Raw genomic sequence first — 21888 nt, forward strand, 5'->3', positions numbered from 1 at the left:
TGTGTAAGTGGGAAAACTCCCAAGATAAACCTAGTGTGTGATTTTTGTGGTAGTTTTCACAATATTTATTTAAGACTGGTAAATTCTTTTTTCTTTAACCTGTGCTTTTGATTATAAAACTTTTCTGGTTTGGAGCTCAGAGTTCAGTTCAGCTTTCTTACTTTGCTGGCATGACAGCCTGCTTTATCTAGATTGAACAATGGAGTGTATGAACAGTTCTGTAGGCATTCACTCTGAACTAGTAAAATACCTATTTATGTCTATTTTGCTTTTCAAAGGCTGGATCTACAGTTCCCCCCAACTTCGAAGGGGGCGTGTTAATCAGAGTGATGGGAGATTATTCATAAAGTGCTGCAGTGAATACGCAGCACTTCATTAGGCTAATTCTCCCCTGCAGCAACTTTGAAGCATCACACTTCAAAGTGCCAGTGTACATGTAGCTGCAGGTCATTGAGAGTGTCTTTATTCGTCAGAAGGGCCTTTATTCTCCAAAATTTTAAGTGCGCCCGGCTACCTGTGTGCCGGCACTTCGAAGTTTGACACTTAAAAGTTGCCTCGGGTGTATTCACTGTAGCACTTCATTAGTAATCTCCCATTGCCCTGATTAACATGCCCCTTTTGAAGTTGGGAGTAAGTGTAGACAAGCCCCATATGTTTTTAAATTTGCATATATCAGATCAGGCAACAAATTGTGAGTTATCTTTTAGAAACTTGATATGGGTGTCCTTTAATACCTGACATCTAGTACAAATAGTTAATGCAGAGAGCACCTATTATGTGTTTTAGTAATCTACATTAACAGTTTTTCATTTTTAGCCCATTCCATTCAATTGTGTTGTAGGAATGTGTAAATTACTTCTCATGTAGTAGTAGTAGGCATCCTTCAGTCTGCATAGACTATGGATCACGCCCTTTAAAGTTTCAACTGAGGACTTCATTTACAGCGTTTATTGTGACTATGAAGACCCACACGAGAGTGACAGTCCTTGCTGCATCTCTTGCAGATGTAGTGGGTGTCTGGCAAGTCCTTATTGTGCTTTCTGTGCTCTCGCTTCTCCTCTGCTAGCTGTCTGATCTTCATCTCGCCCTTCTGAAGGCCCTTGTGTAACCCCTGCCTCCATCTGCTGCGGTCGTCTGCTAGTTCTTCCCAGTTGTCCAGCTCGATGTCTACCTCTCTGAGGTCTCTCTTGCAGACATCTTTGTAGCGCAACTGGGGGCGTCTGGGAGGTCTTTTGCCAGAGGCTAGCTCACCATACAGGATGTCTTTTGGAATCCTTCCATCATTCATCCTGTGGACGTGGCCAAGCCAGCGGAGTCAACGCTGCCTGAGGAGGGTGTGTATGGCTGGGATTCCAGCTTGCTCGAGGACAACGGTGTTGGTCACTCTGTCCTTCCATGATATTCCAAGGATGCGCCTGAGGCAGCACAAGTGGAAGACGTTCATCCTCTTTTCCTGGTGGGCATACAGGGTCCAAGTCTCGCTGCTGTAAAGGAGGGTGCTGAGGATGTCCTCTAAACCTAGAAAAATGAGCAGAATTGATTAGCAGAAGGTCAGTCATGACTGATGACCCTCTGAATGCCCTGGATAAACAATGCGAGTCATGGTTCCTTACTGTGGGAGTAAAATATTCACCAGCTATCTTTCCCCTTTCATATCCTTATTATATGTATAATTAGTTTTTTTGGTACCACTCAACAAATCACAGATTGTATATGAAACTTGTGATTGTTCCAAAAACGTGGTGCTTCTGTTTTGGAGCCTTGAAATGTGGATATGTACTATATTGCAAGTAGAACACCAACCAAACTTGTTCTCATGCGGTTCGTAGCCTGTGTAATTCAAGGAGTCATCTGTTCTCCCGTGCCCTGTGCATGAAAAACTTGAAAAACTTAAACATCAAAATTAATTTCTCTTGCCTTGAGGTTCAAAAATTGCACTTTGTGCATGTGAAGTAGTTTCTTAATGATCCATCAAAATTCAGAAGAGTATAATATATGGCCAATTTAACTGAAAATTAAAATATTTTAATGCACATTCAAAGTAGGTGCATTGAGTGAGTTTAAGGACTCTGTGGAAGACCTGTCTCATTTACCCATTAGTTGAATAGTAAACCTATGTAATCTCTAGGTTTCTTCATTGTTAAGCCTAAGGACTAGTGTTAGTAATACTTACATCATCATCTTCACAACCATGGGCCCAGCACCTGTTGGTGTCTGATGCCTTCCTTGCTATTTCCTTCCATCTTCCCCTGTCCAGTGCAGAGTTGCTCAGTTTCTGTAGACTGACTCCACACCAATCTACTAGATCATCTATCCATTCTCTGTGGGATCTGCCTCTCCTATTCAAACTATCTGTTATGCCTAATACCAGGGTCTTTATTTTTCGTTCATCATTCATTGTGCAGATATGCCCAAATAGCTGTAACTTCCATTTTATAGCCTTCTGCAATAGGTTCTCTTTTGGCTCTATCTTCCTATATAAACCCTTGCTGGTGACCTCCTGCGTCTATCCTATTCTCAGGATATTCCTATAACAACTCCTCTCGAAAGTCAATATCCTTCTCTTTGAATCTTTCATTATCACCCATCTCACATCCATACAACATGCTGCTGAATATGTTTTCAAGACACTCAGTTTTATTCCTATGCTAATTGCTTTACTTTCCAGATCTTACCCATCGCGTCAAACTTGCTCTTGCTTTCGCTATTCTAGTGGCTATTTCCTTCTTACAATCTAGATCATACAGCAGGTTGCTCCCCAGGCACATGAACTTCTCTGTTCTGTAGTTGGATCCCGTCTACGCTGATCTTCATTCCTATGTCCTTATCTCCAAGTACCATTGTTTTTGTTTTATTGGATGTTCATAATCAGGCCATACTGCTTCCCTTCCTCGTTTAGCACCTACACCATTCCCACTAGCTTCTCCATCATCTTCAGTGATAACTATATCATCCGTGAACCTCAAGTTGTTACTGTTTAGGTAGCTGTGCTTATACATCTTGGGCCAGGGACTATGATTCCATTTGTTAGGCAAGTGCCTAATATGTAAGTGCTACTGAAGGAAATAACGAATGGGTCAGGGTTAAGGTTGTACACTAATAACCCAGAAAGACATCCCTGTGTTGCTTTTCCTTCATTTTGCATTTGAAAGATTATACTGGTAATTGAGGGCCCAAAACTATTTCAATAAAAACTTAAATTTCATAGCAGTTGATAATTTGTCTCCTGTGCACATGTGGGAGGATTTCTCAGGTCTAGTGACAAGTGTATTTTTTCCTGTGCTAAATAGGGACGTGTTGTGAGTAGCGCTCCAATAGGTGTGTAGCGCTATAAAGCTGGGTAGTGTCATTTGGATATCAGGGCCGTAAATGTCACATTATTTTTTCTTTTGGAGATGAATTTTGATTTGTTATAAATTTATCATATACTTACTGTCTATAGTTCAGTTCAAAAAACACATGTGGGATGCACTAATGTGTTTAAAATCACCACTGCCTCTAACATGCTAATGCTGTTAGAGCCTAGGGTTAATCCCTTGCATCTGGTGCCCTTCCAGCACGGTGGCTTGTAGGTACTTAGGTCATGTGTATCTGAAAACATGAGATTCTGAAGCTTAGACTCAGTCTGGCTCTACTAGATCAATCGCATAGCAAACTCATAAGCAATTTACATATTCCAGCCACACTCATGGGAGGAGGGGGCAGGGAGACAGCAACTGTTGGATGCTTACATTGAGTGTAGAAACTGGTCCAAAGCTTCAGAAGTCTGTCTCAGTTGAGCTCCCCACAGGGGTACCAATGAGCCTCTGTTGCCTGAGTAAAGGAACAGGTCCATCAGCCAGAGCTAAGGGAGTAAATCTCAGAAACTCACATCCATGGTTAGCCCTTGGAGCAGGTACAAAAAGGGATAAATTGTTGGTTTTTGGAGACAGGTATGCTCTCTCTCTCCATCCTTGCCCCTCTTTCTACTATTACTTTTAATATGCAGGAATTGTGGTGTCATGCATATAACACTACAAGTATGGAAACCAAAAGCTCGGCTCTTCACCATTTTGAGTGCTACCAGTGATTTCCTGTTGGGACAGTGGAAAGCCATGTCTGAACGCTGAATAATTTTACGTACGATTGTGATTGTACCCAAGATATAATTCAGCAACCTCTTATGAACGTTGGCTGAAGTATATGAACGATGAAGGAGGATTATCTTTACATGGTCTGACACTCTCGGTCTAAGTTGTGTTGCTCTATAATGGTTTGTTCACTCAGTGGTTAGATGTCATGTTTAGAATAATTAATTTCATTAAGAGACATTGTCAGGAATGACAGGTGCAGACTAGTGGCCCCAATTCTTGTGGTACTACAAACAATTAGTAGTAATTTAAGTTTTCCCTACCTTCACACGACTCAAAAAAAAAAAAAAATCCCCCCCCCCCCCCCCCCCCGGCTAGGCAAAATTCAGCTTGTACAAATAAGGCCTTGGAAGTGTGTTTCTACTAGCTATTGGAGAATAAGCCTGCAGATAACACAGATCTCTGCATTTGTTGGGATCACAGATGTGCTGCTGATGTGGTCACCCTGCACTCCCTCCTCTCTACTCTCTTATATTGCCTTTTGGGAGCTCGTAAAGAATTGAAATGATGGCCGTTTCGTTCTCTTTGGTTCTCTACAGGTTCATGTGGGCCGAATTTTTAGGGGAGAAGCACAGCAGTACGTGTTTGCCGTGTGCGCTTCTGATGTCCTAATATTATGCTTATTTTTGTTTGTTCCTACATAATCAGTTGGAATTAACCATGTTGCAGCCCTCCCCTCTCCCCCCCCCCCTTTTTTTTGTTTGCAAACTTGATATTTCCATGTTCGAGGAAATGTGAACAAAGTCATATTTTAGGTAGGAAACCAATTTTCAGGCCTGTCTTGAGCATTAGGCGCTTATGAAACAAAAGCGATTAACGAGTTGGCATTTAGAAGCTACAAAGCAAAGATATAGAATAGATCTGGATACTGTTATACTTGGTTCACTTACAATTCTCATATTCTGTAACGTGTCTGCTATAGGACTGTTTAAATGTATGTTTGATTTAGGAGAAAGTACAATAAAAGTCTCAGAGTTGGTATAGTTTAGTCGTGGAAGATGATACCGGAAGGTTTACGGTTGGATATTGAAGCTTTTTACAGGGCTTTTTTTCTGGCGAAACGCAGTGGGACTATGTTCTGCAACCTGTTTTCCTGGTGCCATTTTTAAGAGGTGCTGATGCCACTGCTCTGCCTCCGGTTCCTTGCCTGCAGAGGAAAGAGCAGGACTGGCTTTAGTTGGCTTAATGACCAGCTGGACCATTAAACCAATTAAGTTGACTCCTGCTTGTTCGGCGTGCAGGTCAGGGAGCTGCTCCTGCAGCTGTATGTGGTGGGGAGCCGTGCAGCCAGTGAAGCAGCAAGAGCGTGTGGAGCTCCTTTTGAAATGCGAGTCTTGGGTTGGGGGTGGAGTTAGGCCGGGGTGTATGTGCGTGTGTGTTAAGCCTGGGAGTGGGTTAGGGCTGTGGGGGGTTGAGTTGAGCTGAGGCTGTGCAAGGGACATTGAGTGGTGGGGTGGGTTGGAGGGAGTGCTAAGACAGCGCCAAGCAACCACATAGGGGGTTTTGCAGGAGTGATGCACGGCTAGGTTGAGAGTGGGTGGGGCTGTAGGGGGTCGGTTTGTGGCTGTCGGGGGGGGGGGGGGGTTGGGCTGGGAGGGACATGGGGTGGGGGTTGGGCCTTGAGTTCTGGCACCGTTTTGTGTATGGCAAAAGCACTGCTTCTAGTATACTGTCATTAAAAGTGAAAAGCAAGATAGGCCGAGAGCATATCTTTCCTAATGAAAGATGAGTTCATGACTGAGAGTAGTATAGTAGGAAGTGATTTCTCTCCAGATTTGAGTCTGTGACCTTTTGGGGCTTTTTCTGCAGAATCTGTCCGCACCATGGACCGCTGTTTGGCTTTTCGTTATAACTGAATGTACAGACCTTATGAAACTGAGGGCTGCTGTGGAAACTTACCAGGAGCTTTAAGAGCTCTATCTACTCTGTATATCTTTGCTTACTAATCAATGCATAAAAATCATGCCTTGCTGTGACAGCACTGGAGAGCGAGGGGAGGATTAGTGAACTGGGTGCTCTTTGCAGTACAGTAGACCCCTGATGTACCTGGGGGGTTATGTTCTCATAACCCCCAGGCAAGTCAAATTTCCCGTGTAAGGCAGGAGAGCCAGGAAACTGACAAGGGCACCAGAGCTAATCAGTTTCCTGGCTTCAGTGAGTGGAGGGGGGCATAGGACCAGGTCCCAGCAGTCCTGGTCAGTTTCCTGGCTCCCATAGTGTGGCGGAGCCGGGAAACAGGTGGCAGGTATTACCCTTTGTCTCTAGCTAGTTCCAGTTTGTTTTGAGCCTTTGCCTTTCTAATCTTGACCCTACATGCCTGTATTGTTTGCCTATATTCATCCTTCATAATTTCTGCTAATTTACACTTTTTATATGACTCCTTTTTGATTTTGAAATCCTGCAATGTCTCCTGGCTGAGCCAAGGTGGTTTTTTACCATACAGTAAACCGTTGAGTTATGCAGGGGTTGCATTCCTGCGACCCCAGCGTAACTCAAATATGTGAGCAAGTCACAAGTGGGGAGATAGGAACTTGGCTGTTGTCTGCTTCTCTGCTCGGCTGGGCTTGCAGGAGTTAGGAAACTAACCAGCCCATTGGGGTGGTCAGTTTATTGACTCCTAGAGTGGTGGGGAGCCAGGAACCTGGGGGCAGCCTGGTTCTCATTGCCCTTCCACTTGCGGGACTGGGAAACTCACCAGCCATCTTCTGGCCGGTTTCCTGGGTCCTTCCCCCCCGCCCCCCAAGCAGTGGAGAGCTGGGAACCAAGCAGCCTCCTGGCTCCCCTGGCAGAGCTGGGAAAGTGACCAGGGCAGCAGCCTTAGTCAGTTTCCTGGCTCCAGCCAGTAGAGGGGAGCCTGGAAACAGACCAGCCCCACCAGAGTTGGTCAGTTTCTGGCTGCTTCTCCCTGCCTTCCCCCAGCCTTGTATCTGACAGCCCTGCCCCTGTGGGAAGGCAGGAAGAAGGGCAGCTAGGCAGGCTGACAGGTGCAGAGCAGCTTTAAGTTGTATTTAACTCGTGTTAAAGCAAGTTACGCACAACTTGAAGCTAATTAATCAATATTGAGTCTGTTCTGGTGTGGCTATGGTCTGAAGAAGTGTCTGTCCCATGGAAGCTCACCTAATAAATTATTTTGCTAGTCTTTCAAGTGCTACTTGACTGCTTTTTGTTTTGATAACTTGAAGCTGTGTATTTTGAGGGTTTACTGTACTTTCTATCTCTCCTACACAGCGGTATAGTGTGCTTTTGGGGTCTTAATAATGTCTCTTTAAAAAACTGCTTTCCTCAGTTGTTTTTCCTGTTAGTCTTGGTTCCCATGGGACCTTACCTACTAGCTCTCTGAGTTTACCAAAATCTGTAGTTAAGTGTATTATACAACATATGACCAGTCATTTCTGGAGAGACATGTCCTCTCTTTCTCTGTGATTAATGCTGAAGGTAGCTTATTTATTTGCTTGTATGTACTATTTGTTCTGGCCCTTTTTTTGCATTGTCCAATTGATACCTAAATTTTAGCTATATTTACTTGCCCTAGGTTTGCTCCTCTACTTCTGAGTGTGCTAGCAAAAAAGATGAGGGTGGGAGCCTGAGAGGGGGAGTGAAAGGAATTACCTGGATTGTCTTTGTGCGCCATTTTGTTTGCTGGTTGTTATTTTGCAACTTCTTTTCTGTCCTTTGCCGATTTGAGATTTGTCAAAGCGTGTTATCTGGGAATAGATATGTGAGGGAAAAGCTGTATGTTTTCAACATTTGCAGGCATGCATTGATGTGTGTGCACTGGGAAGGGGCAGGAAAGGCTGAAGTGAGTTCTCTGCTTCACGCTATGAATAAATTAATTCCCTTGTATGAGTCGTGAAGTTACTGGAATTCCTCTGAACTTGTATTCTAACACCATGTCCTAAACTTTTGAATCTAGTCTTTTTTTGGTCCAAATAACGGTTAGTCAAACCAAATAAATCAATAAAGTGTTTGTTCTTCACTTGATTGGAAGGGGTTAGAGTTAGGGGTGTTAATGTTTGACTGGTTAACAGGAGCAACACCCTGCCTGTGGCAGGTGCCCCTCCAGTTCTGCTGAGACTGTGTGGACAGGTACTGCTCCCACTGGGCTGGAGCATCAGAGCGGCTTCCCTTTCAATCCCTAATTAAAGTGGGGTTTGTTCCCTTCCCCCCAGTAAATATGTGTGTTTTAAATTTCCATTTTTGTTATCTGTTATAGCTGTGTTTGTTTGGCAGTGGACATCTGAATTAATTTATCTGATCTTATATAACTCTAGTAAGATTTAGCAATGAACCCCATTGAAAATGTGTCCATCTTACATGGTGTGAGGTATTTGACTTCAGTATATTTGTATATAGAAGCTAAATAAGTGTTAAAATGACAGTGAGTGGAGTGGATTACTACTTTGACTCCTTGTGGCTGTGGTTAAGATTTCTTCTCATAAATTCTATTTTGGCAGATGTGGAATTAGCAGTAGAATTTGCTGAAGTCTGGATACATGAAATTTTGTGTGTGCAGCTAGTATTTTCCATAAGTTTTCTGATGGGCTGTAGGCAGAAACAGCTTGAAAATATTTGTAGTTGACCTCTTAGCATCATTTTAGAGTCCCTACTTGTTAAGCCTAAGTAATTGACCTTTTCAGTTTTGAACAGTTCTTTTCTGTGTGTTGCTTTTGGTACGAAGCAATCTGAGATCTATTGGTTCTATCTGAAACCAGATTTGAAATTCTCTATAGTGAGTAAGTAATTTTAAATTGATTAGCTACTGTGCTAATAACACGCTTGCTGGTGATGTGGCAGGAAGTGAGCTGTGGCTAGGTAGCACAGGCTGAAATAAAGACTTGACAAACTGCTTTGAGCTAATCCCAGGGAGGAAGTGATCTGTGATCAGTACTAAGTGAACTAGTTGCAAGAAACTTATTGCATAATGGGAGTCTTTAATAATATTTATGCATGTATACATGCTGCACTTTAAGACTGGTCTATGAAAGATTAGACTCTCCTGAAACCAGTGGCAGCAAACTGAGGTTTGAAAACATCTATCAACACAGGAACTATACCTGCTGATTGAAGATATGCCACCAACTTTACATTATCTCTCCTCTCTCTTCCAGAATAAACAAACAAAAATCAGGCCTTGTCTCATTCCAGAAACATTTTTAGAAGATTGTTTTAGAAATTAATCAACAAAGGAGTATGCAGGAGGTGGCATCCCTGGAGGCATGGATTGGAACACTGAGAACCGTTACGTCACCAGAACTTTGAACAAGTGTTACTTATAGCATGCACTGTGTTCTGATTCTCACCCAGTATTAAATGAGTTAGCTCCACCGGTCCTGACAAGCGATCATTTCCAATCCTTCTGTCTGCTCACTGTCACATGATCCCACCCTGATCTCTCCCACCCAGCTCTCTCCCTTGGGAGATACGCTTGTGGGGCACAGTAGCAGATTTAGAGTTAGTGGGAGCCTTGTGCCCACCTTCATTTTTGCCCCCCCCGACCCCAGACCAGCCAAGGGTAGCGATATTTTCTCTTACGCTGTCATACCTCGTTTGTCATTCTTTTTTCCTCGTCGCCCTCCTATATTATAAGTAATGGGAAATAAATAAAAATTAAGTGTGGTACCTTGATTTTTGTTGTCTAACTTTTTCCCCCCCACAGACCACTTGAAAATTGCTGAGGGTATTGGCGCACCACTTAACGATCTTTCCAAATGTAGTTTGTACCTTTAGGTAACTACTGGAAAGTGCTTAGGATAAGAAGACTTCATACAAAAAGATTTCTTAATAACCTTCCTCAGTACACGTGAATGGCATTCTTGGACTACACTTTGAGAACTTCTGGTCTAAATAAGAGCTTGTATTTGCATTACGCTAATGTGAAAAATGGGTAAAAGTGAAAAAAGTGAGTGTCAGATTGGGAGTGTGCAGTTTAACAAATGAGTGAAATGGATTGCCAGGAATGAGTTAAATATAGTACTCTGGCACCTTATACTATCAGAAATTTTGGAGCATAAGCTTTCGCGGGCAAAGACCCACTTTGTCAGATGCCCACAGACGCTCGTGCTCCAAAATTTCTGTTAGTCCTGTGGCACCTTATAGAGTTCTGGTTGTTTTTGAAGATACAGACCAAGCTGGCTACTCTGATAAGTACAGTACCATGAGCAGTTATTCTGGAAATGACTTTGGGGGGTGGGGGGGAAACAGCTTTAAAACTGCCTTTTAGAAATGTGGGGAGGAACCAGATGAAATTCCTAGTGTTGAGGGAGACTGTACCCTGGGAAACACCTTAGTAAGAAATATGGGAGGTTGTGGAATCCCCATCACTGGAGATCTTTGAGAGCAGGTTAGACAGACACTTATCGGAGGTGGTCTAGAGCTTGGGTGTCCAACCTTTTGGCTTGCCTGGGCTGCATTGAGTGGAGAGGAATTGTCTTGGGCCGCATATAAAATATATATTATAGTTAACGTAGATAAATCACATAATAATGTTAAAAGTTTACAATCTTGTGGGGCCGCATTACTAGCTGTCCAGGGCCGCGGGTTGGACACGCTTGGTCTAGAGGGTGCTTGGTCCTGCCGAGAGGGCAGGGAACTGGACTCAATAACCTCTCGAGGTTCCTTCTGGTTCTAGTGTTCTATGATTCTGTGTTGAGGGCCCACTCTAAGAGGGAAAGGTGGAGACCATAAAAGGATGGCACGTGAGCTCAGAAGCCAATCGAGCCAGTCTCGGAAGAATCCAGGTGCGACACGGTTAAGAGCTATACCTAGCAAGTTTCCCAGGGGACTCCCACTTCACACTCTTGAAAAAGAGAAAAGTATGTTAAGGGGAATGTTCAGACTAGTTTGTTGCACCCTCCTCTGTTTGACATCAGTAACATGCTTCTGAGAGTGCTGCCAAATTCTTCTCAGGCTTTTCCTCTATGACTTTTACATTTGGCACATATGTTTGTTTGTTCTGTAAACTGGGTTACGCAACAGGTTCCCAGACCCCCTTTATACAGATCACTGTATAGAAGTGAACATGTTTCTGTAAAACTGACTACTGCTGAGTCTCAGGGCAGGCAGAAGGGCAGAATTGATAGCTAGCTGTCAGATGTGTCTTTGCTCTCTGGCTACTGACTGAGCCTCTGGAGCACTGGAAGTTTGCAAGATGGGGGAACAGTGTGGCAGGATGGCATTCAGAGCCGCACTCTTGAGAACCTGTAACTCAGTCGGTTCCCCTCCTATGTTTTGGGAGTTGGGGGGTGGGGGCAGGGGAGGGGAGAGATGTATGGCAGCAGGACTGGAATGAAATTTCCAGCTCTGCTCCTACCTTAACTTCAGACTAAACCTGATGGATCCTAGACCTTTGCTGTGGTGAATTTAGTAATTCTGAAGTGAGCTGTATGTAATGCCATTTCCACAGCTGGCAACTCCAAACCTCCCCCTGGCTTACCTCTTCTTTTAGTGAAATTTTTCAGTCTTCATTCTAAAGTTTCCTTGTTGCATTGTAACTCCATTACAGCTTGCTTTGTCTCCGATGACTAATGCGAGTGATTGATCGGTTTCCACTAATAACATCCCTTTACGTATTTATACTAAGCTTTATCTCCCTTCAGTCGTCTCTTCACCTGACCTAACATGCCCACTTGCCTGAGGCTTCAGGAAGCTAGGGAACAAATCTAATGAACGTGAATTTCATGTGCTTTACTGAAGTGTCTTCAAGCCATCTCGATAAAAGTCACCTAGAAATGTGGATTAGGCTCCTGCTTCACCAGTTACTCAAAACTACTTTCAAGTGGCGGAATTGGAATTTTTATACTTCTTGTAACCATACCATGAAGCTAAGATTCAGCAAGACGGCCAGTGTGCGGTGATGCAAGAACAGCTGCAAGATGTTGCTGAGTGAGACACCTTTTCCCTTCTGTAGTGGCAAGCGGTGGGGGCCTTGGGGATGGGTGGGGGGAAAGCAGGAGCTGGCCTTAGATGGTAAGTCTGGCGTGTGCACTCTGTTTTCACTCCAGCCCTTGTACAAAGTGCCAGCCTCTGCAGTGGTTTCAAAAGCACTTCCTGCCTCTGTGCAAACTGTTTCCCTGCAGACTGAATAGGGAAGGGGAGTCCACACCCCAGCCCCTTGCATGTAAACCTGAGTTACAGTGTGAATATTAACTGTTAGTAGAAGTCACTGAGGGGATCAGACTTTTACAGGGACCATAAAATGAGCTGTGTTGTGAACGGAGCTGGTGACAAATTTATAAAAACCACAAACTCAGAATTGTTCTAGTTCGAAGGTTTGTAATGGGCCCATTCTTGTTTAAACATTTTTGTAACTTTCAAATGTTTTGATAACAATTGATTTGAAAAAAATTAAACATTTCTCAGGAAGAACACATCATGCATAAAGCTTGAGCTATAATCACAAGTGGCTAAACCTGAGCTATTAATTTGATACTAATGCCGTGTGCTCTGCAATTCCGTTCTGCTTTTGTCTCGCTGGCCTGCAGCTCTGCGCTCTCAGCTGCTCCCCACTATGTTGCACAGGGTCATTTTCCTCCTGATTGATTCAAGGCAAGGTCCTGGGTGTTTTTCAGGCACTCTGAAAGAAACTAAACAGCTGATCAGGTGGGTGGCAGAAGTGGAGATCTAAGGAGTTTGCTCAGTTGCTGTTCTGCCATTTTTAAAGCATTTTTTTCCTTTTTGAATCAGTGGCATTGGGGATTTCCCAGCGCTCTATTCCCCTAAGTCCCCATTCTCCCCCTCTTCCCCCCCAACACGCAAAAGGAACAGGCAGTTCTTGGCTAAATATTTTAGTACAGTGTAAAGTGTGTGAGTTGGCTAAATGCTGTTCATACAGCTCAAAAAGTTTGAATTCTGGGCTTGCACAACAATATTAGGATTATGGTTAAACTGCAATTTATAAATGGTCTGATATCTTGCTTGAATTAATCTTAATCCCTCAACAGTCATTAATTTATCTACATAACATACTACCCAAACTTCCCAAAAGGAATAAGACAGCTGTGCACCCTGGAGATGTAATGATCAAAACCGCACAAGAGCGAAACGCAGGGCGGGTGTTTTGTGGTAGCAGGAGGCGATGAATAATAGCAAGGAGTCAAGAGGCATGTGGGCACAAGCAGCGTTCTAAACTCTAATACCAGATTTCCTTTCCAGAAATGGTAGATATAGGAGACAAAGCTGGCACTTGTATTTCAGCTGGTCTCTGCCGGTAGAGAGCCAGTACTGGCCATTGCAGTTTTGTTGTGTTAGATTCGAGGTTTGAGGCCAGAATAATGATTTAGTTTGACCCTGCGTATTTCAGGCCATAGAACCTCACCCACCCACAACCTCTGTCTGAGGTGCTAAATTTGTCTAATCTTGTTACAAAGACGTTGTTAGGAGACTCTTCCATTTACCCTGGCTCAAATCGGCAAATGATCTCTGCCTCACTCTGTAGAAACATTTGGAGAGCCTGACCTGGAGGGAAATTCCTTCCTGACCCCAAATATAGCAATAAAGACCCACCACACAGACACCAACGAGAATTCTCTGCTTGCAGCTCAGAGCCCTCAGACTCTAATCTCTCATCTCCTGCTGTTGATCCTTTACCTTAATTTTTCAAGTGTGAAACAGTAGTATTGAAAGAAAGTCTGGATTCTCAATAACAGATATAACTCCTTTACAAAAAGGACAGATTTTGTTCCCCTCCCACTGGACTTCATTCCTGTACCAGCCAGAATATTTGAAGAAAAACTATACTCAAAGCATCAGAGAGTAAGCCGTGCTAGTCTATACACTATCAAAACAAAAGCTCACCTAATAAGCTATTTTGCTAGTCTTTAAAGTGCTACTTGACTGCTTTTTGTTTTTATACTCAAAGCACGTACTGGGGGGCTTAGTAGGAAACAGAGAAGTTACTGACATGTTTGAAACTTTGATGGATCACTGCTATCGGTCATTCACAGAGCTTATCCTCCTGTGCATTTCCAACTCTAGCAGGAGGAAAGGCAGAGTGACTGAGGTCTCTGCCTGTCCCATTGGCACTGTGGTTGGAGGGCTTTTGTCAATTTCGAACATCAAAAATCCAATCATTTAAGAGAAGGATTTACAAGAAAAATCCCCTTTCCAGGAGGAGAAACAGGAATTCTTTACCTTCCTAGCTGGTTGCCTGACAGTTTGACTCCCAGACAGAGCCTAGCCACTTGCATCCTCCCTTGAGGATGACAAAGGGACGCAGGAGGTGGAGAATCAGGGCCCAGCCTTAAAGGAAAGCTTTTATTTGTCAGTTTAATTGGGGGTGGTGGGTAAGGAGAAAGTGAAATTGACAAGTGCCTTGCTGGCAAGAAGCTATCATTTCATTTTTTTTCAGAAGAAATTTCAGTTTCTTGAAAAAGCTGAACTTTTTCTGTAGAAACTTTTGATTCAGCAAAAAAGGCATTTGTCAGAAAACCATTTAGATAGAAAACTTTCAGCTAGCTCAGTTTGTCATGGTTTTCAGTTGTATGCAATTATTGACAGTATTTGAAATCAAGTAGCCCAATGAAAGTTGACACTACTTTTATTCTAACAACATTCCACGTGGACATCTGTCAAATGTTACATTTGTTCTAAATAGGGATTTAAAAAAATCTGTTTTCTGCTAAATGGGTGTCCGCAAATCAATAGCACTAGGATTGTGAGTCCGTATGTCCCCCCACTACCAGAGATCTGCAGTGGCCATGGGGCTATGTACTGACTCATCCCATTCGGTCTAGCCACGTACCTATTTATCCAACTTACACTGAAGGCCAGCCATAGAGAGCAGGCCCCTTGAGTCCCACCTGTGTCATTCATTCCCAGCACATAAGATCTGGCGCTATCAAGAGGCCTCCATGCAAATTTTTCTCCTGTTCTCCTATGACCCTTTGATAGGGATTTGTGCAGTTCAAACACCTTTCAGCTAGCTCTCTCTCCCCATCCTCCAACCCCCTCAATTTTTTGTGTACACTCACCATCCCTGGCTGGAAATAATGAACTTTTGAAATGTGGTTGCCTCAGAATGTAGGTGTTGTGAAATACACAGGGTCTTGCTTAAACCTACAGACATCTGAAAGCATTGATAAACTCCGCAAACCTTTGAGCTTTGAGAAAGTCGCTTGAATCAAACAACTAATCTCCACTGCATTGCAATCATATCTATTCCTGCTTCATCAGAGAAATGTCTGCAGACAATTTTTTTTTTCGGTAGATATTACACACCATTAACAGCTCTCCCACAGCAGTGTTTCAACAGAGGGGGACAACTAGCAACTTCCTAGTTTACCATTAAGCTACTAAGCCCTTATTTAGTGCTACCCAGCATTATAAAGAGATATGTAGAGAAACTATATTATTTATATTTCTGGCAACCATAAGTTTACTCCCGTGTTTCCCAACCTTTTTTATAAAGTACCCCTTTTTCCAAAAAAAAAAAAACCCACCAATTTTCAGACACACGATTGTTTTTCTACCATTACCGTGCATTTGGTTAAGCCAGTGTTTTTCCAGGCGTGGTACATGAACCTTGAGGGGTATGTGAGAAAAGTCTGAGGTTCGGGGGGTGGGGGGGGCAGGGCGGTACGCACTCTGTGTGGCGCTTTGAGCAATAAAATGCTCGGCGCTGCGTGAGCGCTGCTTGCTGCTCTGCGCACATGTCCCTCCCTAGTGCCTGGAGCAAGAGGTACATGGCCTCAGCAATGGTGGTGGCAGCTCCGGTGAGTGGCTGGCATTAGATTACAGCAGTGGGGAGGGTGTGCCTGGCTCTGGGGAGGGCTGGGGCTGCCTGGCTCAGGGCAGGTGGGGGAGGTTAAAGCCAGGAGCTGGGGTTGCCTGGCTCTGGAGGAGCAGAGGGAGGGATTGGGTTTTCCATTGAACGGGGCACTATGTCTTGTAACAGATCTGTGTGAGGGGTATCGCTTCTAGGACGAATATAAGAAGTATTTGTAGCATTCCAAATTTGTGGCTGTTGGAATTATTGATCTTTTCCTTGTCTGTTTTCGTGATCCTGGGGGACCCTGTGTACCCCTTACAGCCCTGTCTCACGAACCCTTGCGCTGGGCAGCTAGACAGCGGCAAGGAGCAGTTCAGCTACTTGCATGGGAGTTGAGCGTGCATTGGGGTGCTTGAAAGCGAGGTGGTGAATTTTACATGGGAGGCTGGACCTGCTTTGGGACCATATCCCCGTGGTCCTGCGTGCATGTTGTTGTTGCCTTCACAACCCGTGAGAGCAAGGGGGAAGCATTTGCTCAAGGCTGGAGTGCAGAGGCAGAGCATCTGGCCAATACGTTTGAGCAGCCAGATACGAGAGTTATCAGGGCAGCCCACAGCAGCCTGGCTCCCCTCCTCTTGCAGAGCCATTACTATCAGGGAGGCCCTGATGATCCAATGGAACAGGGAGGAATGCTGAGATTGTTGTGCAGTTTCCAGATATATGGCCTTGGGGGGTGACACCCCTTCCCCTCTTCCCTGGCTGTCTGCTACCTGTGTTACTTTAGGAATAAAAGTACTGTAAACCCTCGAGTTACAGGGGTGCACAGATCATAGAATCATACAGCAATAGAGCTGGAAGAGACCTAAGAAGCCATCAAGTCCAGCCCCCTGCCCAATGCGGGATCAGACCCATCAGATCAGCCCGGCCAGGGCTTTGCTGAGCCGAGACGTAAACACCTTCAGGGATGGAGTCTCCACCACTCCCCTGGGTAGACCATTCCAATGCTTCACCAGCCTCCTAGTGAAAAAGTGTTTCCTAATGTTCAACCTGGACCTTCCCAGCCGCAACTTGAGACCATTTTTCTGTGTTCTGCCATCTGTGACCACTGTGAACAGCCTCTCTCCAGCCTCTTGGCAATCTCCCTTCAGTAAGCTGAAGGCTGTTACCAAGTTCCGTCAGTCTTCTCTTCTGCAGACTAAATAGACCCAATTCTCTCAACCTTTCCTCACAGGTCATATGCTCCAGCCCCCGAATTATTTTGGTTGCCCTCCGCTGGACCCTCTTCAGTGTGTCCTTATCCTTCCTATAGTTAGAGGCCCAGAACTGGACACAGTACTCCAGATGCGGCCTCACCAAAGCCAAATAAAGAATAGTCACTTCTCTGGATCTACTGGCAACGCTCATCTTGATGCAACCTAATATGCCATTAGCTTTCTTGGCTACACCGGCACACTGTTGACTCATGTCCAGCTTCTCGTCCACTAAACACCCAGGTCCTTTTCTGCAGAACTATTACTGAGCCAGTCGGACCCCAGCCTGTAACAGTGCTCGGGATTCTTTCGGCCCAAGTGCAGGACTCTGCATTTGTCCTTATTGAACCTCCATCAGATTTCTTGCAGCCCAGTCTTCCAATTTGTCTGTCACTCTGGACCCTATTCCTACCCTCCAGCGTATCTACCTCTCCCCCTAGCTTAGTGTCATCCGCAAACTTGCTGAGGCTGCAATCCAACCCTTCATCCAGGTCATTGATAAATATGTTAAACAGAACTGGACCCAGAACTGAACAGTGGGGCACTCCACTAGAAACCAACCGCCATCCTAACATCGAGCCGTTGGTCACTACCCGCTGGGCCTGACTTTCTAGCCAGCTTTCTATCCATCTTACCATCCATCTATCCAATCCACATTCCTTTAACTTGCCAACAAGAATATTGTGGGAGACCGTATCAAAAGCTTTGCTAAAGTCAAGATAAATCACGTCCATTGGTTTTTCCCGTATCCACAGAGCCAGTTATCTCATCGTAGAAACTAATCAGATTGGTCAGGCATGACTTGCCCTTCATGAATCCATGCTGACTATTCCTGATCACTTTCCCCTCCTCCAAGTGCCTCAAAATGACTTCCTTGAGGAGCCCCTCCATGATTTTTCCAGGGACTGATGTAAGACTGACCGGATCCCTGGATCATCCTTCGTCCCTTTTTTAAAGATGGGCACTACATTTGCCTTTTTCCAGTCATCTGGGATCTCTCCTGTTCTCCACGACTTTTCAAAGATAATGGCCAAGGGCTCGTCAGTGAGATACGCCATCTCCCTCAGAACCCTCGGAGGAATTAGGTCCAGGCCTATGGATTTACGTACGTTTAGCTTTTTGAGACAGCTCCTAACCTGTTCTTTCCCCACCAAAGGCTGTCCACCTTCATCCCACAGTGCATCACTTATCGCAGCTGTGTTGGATTATCTTGTAAAATAAAAAAGCAAAACCACAACCAGTGTATGGCTTGGGTTTGATTATGGTGGATCGCAGGGGGAGGGGTGTACTGGCTGTCGGGGGAAGTCAGTGCCTAGCATGGGGAAGTGGAGCATCCACTAGGCCCTTAACTCTCAGTTCTGGGCTTGGAGCTGCTGCTCAGCTGTTTGGAATCTCAGCAGCTGCCAGCCAGCCTGGACCATTGCTCCAGAGAGTAGGCTAGTGCTGCCTCCCTAGGGACTCCCCCTGGCCGGTCAGGAGCTAAGCAGGATCTGACCTTTGGGCTGCCCTTGGGAAGTTCACTGCTGAAGCCCTGCAGTTGGGGGTAGGGGTGGGGGCATTTTCCAGAGCAGCAGGTCCTCCTGGCATGTGGAAGATGCCAACACTAGGCATGGGGCAGGTCCTTGGGAGCTCTCAGGAGGCAGGAGTGTGACAGCACTTGGCCATACTCAGGTGCTGTGCCAGACAAAGCCAAGGCTGGGGCACCGCTGTCTGCAGGTCAGACAAAAAAAGAGGATGTGGAGCTAAACAGGGGACAGCATGCCTGTGCCTTACTCTGATCCGTAGTGTGTGAGATTATGCCACCCTGCCCCCATTCCCAGTACCCACACTTCCTCCGCCCATCCCCAAAGCCCCTGGTTCTGTTCGTTGGTAAGTACAGCCAGGCGTCTGCATTTGGAAAGGAAGAAAGGGCACATGGTGTTAAATTCCAGTGGTGGGGTGTGTGTGTGTGTGTATGTGGTCTGTTGAATATACAGCCGTGTGGCTGTATGTGCACCCCTCACCCCCCCCGCAAGCCCCCAAAAGTGCCCTCCCTTTTTTCCTCTAGAAACACAGCCAGGAGGTTGCATTTGTAAGGGAAAAAGCTGCAGAGGGGGTTTAAATTGTGGCAGCTGGGGTGGGGATGGGGTTGTGCCCCACTGAAAATACAGCCATGTGGCTGGCTGGCTGGCTGTGCACCCCTTTAATCTCCCCCCAAAAGCCCCCCCCCCACTTTCCCCCCCAACTTTTCCCCCCTGCAAATATAGCCAGGAAGCTGCATTTGCAAGAAAAAAAAGCTGCAGGTGGGTTTAAATTCCAGCAGCTCACAGAGGGGGAAGGAAGGGCTGTATTTGGGGGGAGAAAAAGAGCACCAGGGACTTTGGGGGCTTGCAAGAGGTGAAGGGATGCCCTGCTTATACTCGCCTGAAGAACCTTGCACAACTCCAAGCACTGGCTGGGTACCTCACCTGATTAAAGAAAGAAGGGAAGAATGTACAGGGGAATGGACTTGCAGCGGGGAGGGGCATCTTGCCTAGAATGGATATATCACCTGTGACTTGATGGGATGCCTCCCAGGAGGTCCGTTATCCCGTTATTAGCTCTGCTTTGTCCACACTGATTCAACTGCAGTACTGAAAAGGAGGAATCGGTGAAAGTTGTTCGTTGTGGTGGAGTTACTGTTCCGAAGTAAATAGCCTGTTTTTTCTGAATAACAAGCTCAGCTGTGTGAATGCAAGGTGTGTTCTTCTGGGGGAAAAAAAGGGGGTTTTATGGAAGAAAACCAGCTGTGTAGATAAGCCCTAACAGATGAAACACACAATTAACAGCACATTTCAAAATGCAAGGGCAATATCCTTAAGTCAGACCTCTAAGTACTCAAGCAGCATGTTTATTTCTTTGCTTGTCTGTACATTTTTTTAACTGATAAAAATATGTTGTCAGTTTTTATGATGAAATTGACATCTCAGATAAAAATATCTTACTAAGCCTATTCATTAAAAGGGTGAGAAAAGACGTGGAGATTTTGGTGATGGTAACTTAGCTAACATGCCACATACCCCTTCCAGTGGGAATGCGTTCTTCCTCCTTTGTAATACAAGTTGCTGGTAATTTGGAAGAAATCCAGCATTTGTTTCTAGTGCTTTGTTACCTTATGTTTGCCAATCATGTGTATTCTTGTTTCCTATTTCCCATTGCAGGGCTTTGTCTAGCCATTGAGAACCATGTCTGATAACGGAGAACTGGAAGATAAGCCACCAGCACCTCCCGTCCGAATGAGCAGTACCATCTTCAGTTCAGGGGGCAAAGACCAGCTGTCTACCAACCACAGCCTGAAACCCCTGCCCTCTGTACCAGAAGAGAGAAAACCCAGGAACAAAATCATCTCCATTTTCTCTGGCACTGAAAAAGGTAAGAGAGCTCAGAATCAACAAACCAGCTTTCCCTGTGTACTGGGTGCGTACGCTTTTGCTCTCTTGTTTGGCTGTGGGAATGCTGTAGACACTCAAGTAAGTCAATGAGATGGCGGTCAGTGTGTTTCAGAACTCACTTCTCTAGTCTTTCCAACTGCATATGGTGCCAAGTGCTAATATTCAGCGTTCGTGTGTGATTGGGAGGAAGCTCATTTGCCACTGAAGGTCCTTGAGCTGATGTTAGTGGGGTTGTGGACCGTGAACCCCCTGACAAAATGACACAGCAACTTGCTCGCCTTTGAGTTCCTTCAGTTCCCATTTTAATGGCTTTTTCTAGAATGACTTGTCTGTTCAATCAGTGTAGGTTTCTTTGACAATACTTTGAAAGCTGGAGTCTTCACATTTATTTTATGGCACAACTTACGATAGAAGCCCCTGCAGAATGTAGGCAGATGCTCAGGAACATGCAGAAGAGACTCAACCACCAAGGGCAGACTTTGACCTTGGACCGTGTGGGTTGTACCTCACATTCAGTGACCGCGTGTCATCGCAATCCCAGTGGCTGAGAGGACAGATTGGCTGGAAAACAACGTGCCGCATATGCACATTTTGCTCTTTTCGACGAGTCGGCCTGGCACGCCCCGACCTTGTGTTGCAAGTGTTACCCTTCAGAACAACTTTACCGTAATCCTCTCCTACTTACGAGTGCCATGATCTAGCTGAGGTAAATCCAGAGTTATTCAGATCAGTTTGTGGGAGATCGGAGCCTTTGTTTGAGGCGTGTACAAAGCAAATTAGAAGAACCATGTGATTTTTATCAACTGCCAGGTTTTGCAGAGGGGTATAACTCGGGATCCCAGTTTCAACCATTCACCCTGCCCTTAGCTTCCATGAGGGACTGCAAATTTCAGGACAATCCAAGTTGGTGTGAGACTTCAGAGCATGTAGAACAGGGTGGGGAACATGTTTTAGGTCAGGGGCCACTGGCCCACAGAAAAATCAGTCAGGGCACACATGCAGTTTAGAAGGGGGGAACCCCTCACAGATGTGGACCCCGACTGAGAATCAGAAAAAGAGACGTTTACCTCCCTCATGCAGCTTGCAGCACCAGGGTTCCCCTCATAGTGTAGTCTAGGGGGGCGGGCACCAAGTCTCAGGGCTGGATTAACTCTTTTGGGGTCCCTGGACTAGTAGATTTTTCTTAGGCTCTGGGGTGGGGCCCAAAATGAGGGTTCAGTGTGTGGGAGTGGGGTGAGGGTGGAAGGCTGGGTCTGGGCAGGAGGGAGCAGGTGGGAGGAGGCTGGGGGTGGGAGTGCCTACCTGGCATAGCTCCAGGAGGGGGGAAGACCAGAGATGGCTCCATGCTGCCATCAGGAGGCGGGCACCCACCACTCCCATTGCCAAGTTTCCGT

The 21888-nt window shown here is 45.4% G+C and overlaps 1 protein-coding gene across 3 annotated transcripts in view; it reads left to right on the forward strand.

Annotated features, from left to right (window-relative positions):
* The window catches only part of PAK2 (p21 (RAC1) activated kinase 2), a 72536-nt gene that overhangs the window by 18056 nt on the left and 32592 nt on the right, over positions 1–21888 (forward strand). For 2 of the 3 annotated variants that reach the window (XM_075003730.1, XM_075003728.1), the window contains one exon: positions 20264–20474. In XM_075003730.1, coding sequence (XP_074859831.1) covers positions 20288–20474 — 187 coding nt within the window. In that variant the 5' untranslated portion in view covers positions 20264–20287. Of the gene's footprint in view, positions 1–11754; positions 12012–20263; positions 20475–21888 lie in introns of those variants that run through there. The other variant, XM_075003729.1, reaches the window with a different exon arrangement.

The sequence above is a fragment of the Carettochelys insculpta genome, chromosome 10 (assembly GCF_033958435.1).
Source record: "Carettochelys insculpta isolate YL-2023 chromosome 10, ASM3395843v1, whole genome shotgun sequence".
NCBI classification, from domain to species: Eukaryota; Metazoa; Chordata; order Testudines; family Carettochelyidae; genus Carettochelys; species Carettochelys insculpta.